This window comes from Teleopsis dalmanni, chromosome X (genome assembly GCF_002237135.1).
Source record: "Teleopsis dalmanni isolate 2A chromosome X, ASM223713v2, whole genome shotgun sequence".
NCBI lineage: Eukaryota > Metazoa > Arthropoda > Insecta > Diptera > Diopsidae > Teleopsis > Teleopsis dalmanni.
In genome coordinates, this window is record NC_051848.1 from 97,422,518 (window position 1) to 97,432,530 (window position 10,013).

The 10,013-nt window shown below is 26.2% G+C and overlaps 2 protein-coding genes across 2 annotated transcripts; both read left to right on the plus strand.

The window, feature by feature from the left end:
- Positions 1 to 1,942: 1,942 nt before the first annotated feature.
- On the plus strand, positions 1,943 to 2,530 carry LOC119688761 (trichohyalin-like). The gene has a single exon (XM_038103430.1). It carries the CDS (start codon positions 1,943 to 1,945, stop codon positions 2,528 to 2,530), a length of 588 nt encoding a protein of 195 aa, XP_037959358.1.
- A 1,478-nt stretch (positions 2,531 to 4,008) lies between these two features.
- On the plus strand, positions 4,009 to 9,788 carry LOC119689869 (ATP-binding cassette sub-family G member 4-like; the record flags this gene model as incomplete). Its single annotated transcript, XM_038104800.1, is given in 9 exon segments — positions 4,009 to 4,179; positions 4,358 to 4,494; positions 4,550 to 4,695; positions 4,858 to 5,096; positions 5,226 to 5,636; positions 7,666 to 7,766; positions 7,839 to 7,994; positions 9,219 to 9,424; positions 9,481 to 9,788. Coding segments are annotated over 9 exon segments (1,709 nt in total), but the record flags the coding sequence as incomplete, so codon positions are not given.
- Between the last annotated feature and the right edge of the window lie 225 nt (positions 9,789 to 10,013).

Here is a 10,013-nt window from a genome sequence, read left to right on the forward strand (position 1 = left end):
AACTACTTTCTACATGGGATCCGTACACATTGTTATAGGTAGCTTAAGTATTGAACCGAATTCTCTAGTAAAACACTCAGCTAATATAGTAAAATGCTAATTTATTACTCAATATGTAAACGTTTAATCCGATCACATGGACTTTGATCAGTGAAGCTGAAAGAAACTGACTAGCTTAACATCGCTATTTTATGAATTGTCGTACTTTGCTACCAGTTTTTACGTCTACTAAATGAGTAGCTAAATTGCAATTAAATGAAAGTAAGCGCTTAATATTATTAATAATAGTACATTGGCATTGCATGCAACTGATTTCACAAGCTTTCAAACGGAATTTTTTTGGAATTCTAGGTCATTAGAACTTCCCTAGTACAAAGTGGTTCAATTGAACTGTGACTTATGAAAACGGCACAATTTTTACATTTAAATTAAATTCCATTAAACTAACAGAACATAACATAATGTTAGAAAATAATTAATTTTTTAAATTCATTTCGAATATCTCTAATCTCAATTATACTATTTGTTAAGGAAGACGTGAATGCCAAAAATAACAGTCTTCTACCGACTGATGATGCAACTAAACATCTAAAACAAGCTCTGGTAGAAAACAAAAATAATGCTTTAAGGTGTTGTCCAATTCATAGAAAATAATTATAGTCTGTTTAAAACTGTTAATAAAATGATTCTCTGATATGAAAACAAATTTAATTGTAGGGTCGTAACGATAACCAAAAATAGTGTATAACCGAAGCCCTAACGAGAAAGCTAGATGAGTCGAGGACTCGTAATAATGAAGAAAAGGGAACTTTTTATAAAACTGTATTATGATAATGAAAAATACTATTTTTATAATCACCTTCTAAAGAACATATTTCAGTCGGACCCAGAGTTAGAAAAGAGAGTGTGTCATGTTAGGAAAAAGAATATTTTTATAATCACCAACTGAAAAACATGTTCTTCCAGCAACTGAAGAACATGTTCCAACCGAACTCAGAGTTAGAAAAGAAATTGTATTATGTTAAGGAAAAAGAATATTTTTATAATCACCTTCTAAAGGGCATGTTCCAGATGGACCCAGAGTTAGAGAAGAAAGTGTGTCATGTTAAGGAAAAAGAATATTTTTATAATCACCTTCTAAAGGGCATGTTCCAGCCGGACCCAGAATTAGAAAAGGAAGTGTCATATTAAGAAAAAAGAATATTTTTATAATCATCAACTGAAGAACATGGTTCAGTCAGACCCAGAGTTAGAAAAGAAAGTGTCATATTAAGGAAAAAGAATATTTTTATAATCATCAACTGAAGAACATGTTCTTCCAGCAACTGAAGAACATGTTCCAGCCGGACTCAGAGTTAGAAAAGAAATTGTATTATGTTAAGGAAAAAGAATATTTTTATAATCACCTTCTAAAGGGCATGTTCCAGATGGACCCAGAGTTAGAGAAGAAAGTGTGTCATGTTAAGGAAAAAGAATATTTTTATAATCACCTTCTAAAGGGCATGTTCCAGCCGGACCCAGAGTTAGAAAAGGAAGTGTCATATTAAGGAAAAAGAATATTTTTATAATCATCAACTGAAGAACATGGTTCAGTCGGACCCAGAGTTAGAAAAGAAAATGTATCATGTTAAGGAAAAAGATTATTTTTATAATCACCAACTGAAAAACATGTTCTTCCAGCAACTGAAGAACATGTTCCAGCCGGACTCAGAGTTAGAAAAGAAATTGTATTATGTTAAGGAAAAAGAATATTTTTATAATCACCTTCTAAAGGGCATGTTCCAGATGGACCCAGAGTTAGAGAAGAAAGTGTGTCATGTTAAGGAAAAAGAATATTTTTATAATCACCTTCTAAAGGGCATGTTCCAGCCGGACCCAGAGTTAGAAAAGGAAGTGTCATATTAAGGAAAAAGAATGTTTTTATAATCATCAACTGAAGAACATGGTTCAGTCGGACCCAGAGTTAGAAAAGAAAACGTATCATGTTAAGGAAAAAGATTATTTTTATAATCACCAACTGAAGAACATGTTCCAGCCGGACCCAGAGTTAGAAAAGAAAGTGTATCATGTTAAGGAAAAAGAATATTTTTGTAATCTCCTTCTAAAGAACATGTTCCAGCCGGACCAAGAGTTAGAAAAGAAAGTGTATCATGTTAAGGAAAAAGAATATTTTCATAATCATCAACTGAAGAACATGGTTCAGTCGGACCCAGAATTAGAAAAGAAAGTGTATCATGTTAAGGAAAAAGAATATTTTTATAATCACCAACTGAACAACATGTTTCAGTCGGACCTAGAGTTAGAAAAGAAAGTGTATCATGTTAAGGAAAAAGAATATTTTTGTAATCTCCTTCTAAAGAACATGTTCCAGCCGGACCCAGAGTTAGAAAAGAAAGTGTATCGTGTTAAGGAAAAAGAATATTTTTATAATCATCAACTGAAGAACATGGTTCAGTCGGACCCAGAATTAGAAAAGAAAGTGTATCATGTTAAGGAAAAAGAATATTTTTATAATCAATGTTGCATCTGAAAACACAGTTAGATGACTAAATGGATTATGGAATAGTGATGATAAAGAAAAAAAACATTTTCTCACACATTTTCTCACAAACCACTGAAAAGAGTCAGTTTTTAAAAAGTAAAAAAAAAATAATATTTCAATTGAAATACAAAAAAAGCCCAAAGATAAATTAATTTGGTTCACTGTCATCATATTTAAAATCATATTCTCGCTTCATTTCAATGATTCCAGACTTTGAAGTCATTTAAAAATGATTTCAGACTGTGAAATCATTTAAAAATGATTCCAGATTGCGAAAGATGTAGATTACGTTCGTCATAAAGTTGCTCTATATCTTAATGATCAAATTCTTAAAATCTTCTTATATCAAATGTTATCCCTGATTTATAAATTGGATCTAGAAAAAACATCAGACAATAGTATAAGTCCACAAAATAGCTAAAGAAATTTATTCAATATTTCAGAATTAAGAATGCGGTTTAGCTGTGTTTAAAAAATGTTTGTTTGAATGCGGACATGAATTTAAAAAAGTTGGGCACGAGAGCCTATCATTTCTTTTTAAACTTTTCTTTTATCAAATAAGTTCAAAACCTTTTACTTTTACTTCTACTTCCAAAAGTACACAAACTTCTACAGTAATATATATATTAGATTAAGTTAAAGTGACAGTCATGTGCATTAAAGCTCAATTGAGCATAAATATTGATAGCCGTTGTGAATCTACTAAGCCACTGTTCGTCCGTCAAACCTGAGGTACCACCTTAAAAATAATAGTCCGAAGCATCGAGCAGGTGTCCTTTTGAGAGACGCAACTTCCGAATAAAGTAGAAAATTAATTGTATATAACAAAATTTAAAGTATCTTTCAAAATTTCTTTTTCGCCGTAAATATATGCACTAACATTGATTAATTGATTTAATTAACTTAATTTAATAGAAGATTAATTGCTTAATGTAATAGAAGATTAATTGCTTCATTGATTGAAGATTGCTTCATTTAATAGAAGATTACTTTTTTCTAAAGTTTCTTTTTAGGTGTGTTTTTTCATAGAGGGCAATATTCTGACATGTACTATTGCTACTATTATAATCAGTGTTTTTGCAAACCAATCCCGACTTACAAAAAACTTATTGACATCCATTAACTTTGCTAGTTTGCAAGTACCAATTTGCTCGATTAAAATTCTCTGAAGCAATTAGTTTTGGGGGACTGAATTTAAGTTGTCATACTAATGGCACATAAATCTTGAGAGATATGTGGTACACATATTGTTCACCCACATTGATCGCATTAAAGGATTGTCATCTGGCATCGCTTCGGATCTAGCAGGTGTACGGAATTAGAAAATTTAATATTTCTTTTATAATTTATACATTAAAGTTCTTGTGTTGATGTTAATATATCCGTAATTAATTTATTAATAGAAATCGTAAAATCTAAAATTAATTAACATTTTAATTGCTAAAGTTTTATATATTTTTTTTAAGGATCAAAAGAAATTTTACACAATGTCTGTGGCAAATTTCCTGGCAGTCAACTTATTGCTATTATGGGTCCATCCGGTGCTGGCAAATCCACGCTCTTAGATGCCTTATCCGGTTTCAAAACAACTGGTGTTGTTGGTTCCATATTTGTAAATGGCAGAAGAAGAGATTTAGGTAAGTGCAATTAATCAAAACTAACTTTAAACACACTATGTATATAGATGTATATAGAAATATATAATATGTCTATGAAAAATAATAAAATATGTATATATACATAATATTTACGTACAAATAAAAACTAGGCGTACGCAATAAACTGATTTGAGCTATTGTACTTTTGTGAATTTAGAAACATTTAGGCGGATGTCTTGTTATATAACACAAGATGATCGTCTACAGCCATTATTGACAGTTAACGAGAATATGCATATCGCTGCTGATTTAAAATTGGGTCCTAATGTGTCATATGAGGAGAAAGAGGGTAGAGTAAGTATTACCTGGAGTAATTTATGTTTATAACTAATAAAAACTATCTATTTAGATAGAAGATATCTTATTACTACTGGGTCTATATGAACATGATCGCACCATGACAAAACGTCTCTCCGGTGGTCAAAAAAAGAGGCTATCAATTGCAATGGAACTTATAAATAATCCAACTGTGATGTTCTTAGACGAACCAACAACGTAAGTACTTGAAAACTAATATCATATCTCTCATATCATATAAGCTTATTTATGTTTTATACTAAATATTTAAATTTTTACGTTTTTATAATATAAACTTCAAAAATTTCGTCGCTTTTTATATTAATTAAAATAATTTTTTTTTTTTTTTATCATATAAAGTGGATTAGATAGCAGTTCCTGTGCTAAAGTTTTAGAATTACTTAAAGAACTAGCACAACAAGGCAGAACTATAATCTGCACCATACATCAGCCTACAGCTAAACTTTTTCAAATTTTCGATCAAGTCTATGTGCTCTCAGCTGGTAATTGCGTTTACCAGGGTAGTACACGCAAATTAGTACCATTCCTGCAAACTGTCGACCTATCTTGCCCTATGTACCACAACCCAGCAGATTACAGTAAGTAGTAAATTTTATTTTAAATAATGAATTTATAACAAAGTTGTGTCCTATCTTCTTCTCTTTCTTTTTTTCTCTCTTTCTCTCACCTTTTCTCTCTCTCTCTCTCCTCTGATTTTTTTTCTGTAGTTATAGAATTAGCCTGCGGTGAGTATGGAAATGATAAAGTTGAGACGCTTAAAATGGCTGCAGAAAACGGCAGCTGTTGGACTTGGTTTGAGAATCCTGCCAGCATAATGCGTTCCGAAGCTTTAATACGAAAGTATCCGATTCCGCGTAGATCACGACATCGCACACTCGAAGACACCAGTTTTGCGAATCAGTTGAAAGTTCTATTAGAAAGAGGTTATATTAAATCAAAGCGTGACACTACACTGACACATATACGTATTGCCGTTAACGTTTTTGTGGCAGTTATGTTGGGAGCACTTTATGCAAATTCTGGTAAAGAGGGTTCACGTGTATTGGATAATTATAATTTACTCTTTGCGATCTTGATGCATCATTCTATGTCAACAATGATGTTGACTGTTCTTACTTGTAAGTAATGGAGAAATAAGAGGCTAATTTTTACATTTTTAAAATAAAATTATATTTCTCTTTATAAATATACACAAATTAACAAAAAATAGTGTGAATGATCACAAAAAACGAAAAAAAAGAAAATAATAAGGGATATAATTATAAAAAATTCTAATAAAACATATTATGTAATTAAATAACAATTAATTAATAAAATTTAAAAATAATTAAAATTTGTGTAAATTTTTATAAATAAAAATAAAAATTTTTATAAATAAAAATAAAAATTTTTATAAATAAAAATAAAAATTTTTATATGATAAAATAGATATTAAACAGCTTATGAACAAAAAAATTCATTGTAAAATTTATAATTAATTATAAATTTTAAATAATTCTGAAATAAATGCCATAAATATTAAAAAAACGTATAAAATTATAAAATATTATATTTAATTATTAAATATATTAAATAATATGAATTTTGCAATATGTTTCAATAATTTAAAATTATTTTAAATTGAAAATAATATTATTAAATTAAAAATAATTAAAAATAGAATAAATAAATAAATATAAAAAAATATAATAAATAAATAAATATAAAAAAATATAATAAAAAAAAATTTTAAAAAAAATTTATACACAACGAAATTTTTGCTCGAAATTATTATTAATTAACAATATTAAATATAAAAATATGAAATAAGTAGCAGAAATAAAAATACGAAAAATTGTAAATTTTAGTATTTGGTTATTAAAGTTTTAATTAATTAGAATTTCATAATATGTTTTAATTATAAATTATTATCAAACATTAAAAATACTTAAAAATGATTATACAAATGATTATAAACAGAGATAAAAAATAAAATTAAAATTAATATTAATAAAATTTTAAATTATTAAAAATAATTTTAATAAAAATTAAATAAAATTATAAACAACAAAATCATTGCTTAGAGTCATTAATTTTTAAAAATTAATAATTAATTAATATTAATAAAATTTATAAATTATTCAAAATAGTTTTAATAAAAATTAAATAAAATTATAAACAACAAAATCATTGCTTAAAGTCATTAATTTTTAAAAATTCTAAATAATTATAAAATAAATATAAATAATAATATATATAGAATATTATAAGAAAATATTTATTTTTAAGTAATACTAAATTAAAAAATAAAAATAATTAAAAGCGATCTTAAAAGTTATTAGAAATAATAATAAAAATAAAAACAATAAAAATTAAATTATAGTTTAAAAAAATTCAGTTTTATTACATATAAATTTTATATATATATAAATATAATTTTATATATATAATTTTCATTATTTATGACATTTATTTTATAATTATTTAAATTTTATATATATATATAAAATTATACATAAATTATAATTTAGTAAAAAGTTTAAATAATAAATAAATTAAATAAATATCATAAACAATAATAAATAAATAAAACTAAATCATAACTAAAAACCAATAATCAACAAAATAATTCCTTATTAAAAAATAATAAAATAACCTTCATAAATAATTAAAAAAAAATTATAATTTTAATAAGTAATAATAATATTTAGCAAATATGATATTTAACATATGCTGTTAGGGGAAATTATAAATGATAGTAAAAAATTAAAATAATAATTAATTTAACAATTTTAAATATATACCATATAAATTAAAAATAATTGAAAATTTTTTTTTAGACCTTTAAATATTTGAAAACATTTTCTATAGTCAATATATATATATAATATATATATATATATATATATATTATATATATATAGTCATGTAGAGTTTTAAATATATAATTATAAATATAGGTAATTGAAAATAATTATTAATTATTGCTTTAATCATGGAATTAGTTAATATAAAAATATATGAAATATAAAAATAATGAATAATAATTCATCAAAATAATTATATTCTATGATAATATTTGTAAAAACTATAAACATATTGAGAAATTTATATTTAATAAGTTAAACCCATATATAATAAATGTTTACAAATCATTATATTTTACAGTTCCAATGGAGATGTCAATTTTGTTGAAAGAACATTTCAATCGTTGGTATTCACTTAAAGCCTACTACACATCGATAACTATACTTGATCTACCTATATCTGTTAGTATAAAAAAAAATCATTATTTCTACACAATATCACATTATAACAAATATTAATTATTTTCAACACAGATTCTTTGTTGTTTCATATTTTCCATAATTATATATTTCTGGAGTTATCAACCAATGGAACTGTCAAGATTTAACATGTTCTTTGCAATCAGTGTTCTAACAGTATTCGTTGGCCAAAGTTTCGGTTTAATTGTTGGTGCATGGTTCAGTGTTGTTGTAAGTTAAAAAAAATTATAATTATTAAGATATTTAATTAGATTACAATTAAAAAAATAACATAAAGAATTATTAGAGTATAATTATTAACAAAAAAAAAAAAAATATTTCCATAAGTCATATTAAGTAAATATAAAAATTTATTTTCTATTAATGAATATAACATCAGATATACAATAAATATCTCATGTTATATTCCTATTATCATATTAGTTTTATATTAGTTTTTATAAATTCCAATAATAATAGAAATTTTTGAAGGAGCTAAAAGAAGGAGCTTCGTCACGAGTTTTCACGAAATATCATATTTTGACCATATATAGTAAAAAGTTTTCCTATTTCCAAATAGATTTTAAATTTCCATTTTTATGGGAATATTACATTCTACAGTTTTATAGTTCCATACCATTACTTTGCAAATGTATATATCAAATCTTTGTATAGTGAACTTCAGTAAAGTAAACAATAAAATACAAAGTAAAACCCTTACAGCTTTCTTGCAGTAGTCGTTATTCACCAGCCTTTCTTGATTAAATGGAACTACAATACTCTATATACAGCATAAAAAATCTGAGTTGATAAACGGCTGCAGATTTTCTTTTCTGTCCAAGTTGCGACGATATATACCACAGACCCGAAGAAAAAGTAATGACATTAAGTTTTTAAAACTAAAGTGCTTAATTAATGACGGAGATTATTTTTACAAAATTTATTAATGTAAATATAATGGCGATTTCCATAAAAACTATTTTTTTTCTCTTCATCTTCTCAGTCAAGCTCATTAATTCATTGGAATTTCAGCTTGGAAGACGTTTAATGAACTTTCTAGCTAAAAGAATTTCTTTACGTCTTTTTTAGATAGATAGATTCGTGTGCTCAGTTTATATTCCATCTTTGAACCATTCATGAAAATATTGTATTCCTGTTTAACTATGTTAAATCTATTCTTCCATTCATGTCTCGATGAAAAGCTTATATAAATGGCTTTTCTAATTATGTGGTTGGAGTTATGCCCGTTATCAATGACCTTCCAATACTCACCCTTTTGCAAAAGAAATCGTACAAATACGTTATTGTTGTCTCATGTCATTATCACAAAGTTATGAATATACCTACTTGCTTTTAACTAAGAGATCCATCCATTATTTAACATTGAGAGACCTTAAAGTCTGCTGTTTAAATTAATTTTTAAATAACATTCTATTTTCATTGTTTTTTCATTAGAACGGTACCTTCCTAGCTCCAGTACTTACCATACCAATGATGATGTTTGCTGGTTTTGGCGTCACACTAAGAGATTTGCCAAGCTATCTCAAATGGGGTAGTCATATTTCATATTTACGTTATGGTTTAGAAGGCTTCATTGGTGCCATATACGGAGAAAATCGTGGAGTATTAGATTGTAATGAAGCTCCATACTGTCACTACAGGTAAATTACATAAATTAGTTAATGTAGTAACTAATTTTACCGACCTTTTTCAATAGATACCCGAAAAAGTTTCTCGACGAGATTACAATGCGTGGCGATCAATTTTGGAAAGACTTCTATGCACTTTGCATCATAACCGTTGCTTTCAAAATACTGGCTTACATTGTACTAAAAGCAAAGATTCAGTCCGTTAAATAGTTATTATTTATGAATTTAAGAGAGTGCAACGAAAGACAATTATTGTTATGTTATTTTAATTTTTATTTAATTTTATTTCTAGTTATTAAGCAAAAGACACAAAAGACAAAGTAAATGTTATTATATGTAAATATAAATTATGTTATTTTCAGACAAATAAATAAATATAAAAGCTATTAAATTTAAACAAAGGAAAAATTTAAAAAAATTATTTGTTAAAAAACTACCAATTCAGTTGGACACATACATGTGTCCACATGGACATGTGGATTGCAAACCACATTTTGAAAAAATTAATACTGATCTTAAGAATAACTTGGATCCTATCTCAAAGAAAAATTGCATATTAAATCACATGCGCTCCGTGGTATGTCAAAAACGAAATCTACAA

What these genes read in the sequence shown, in the direction of transcription:
- LOC119688761 (XM_038103430.1), top strand. Translation starts at nt 1,943, where the DNA reads ATGGTTCAGTCGGACCCAGAGTTAGAAAAGAAAACGTATCATGTTAAG.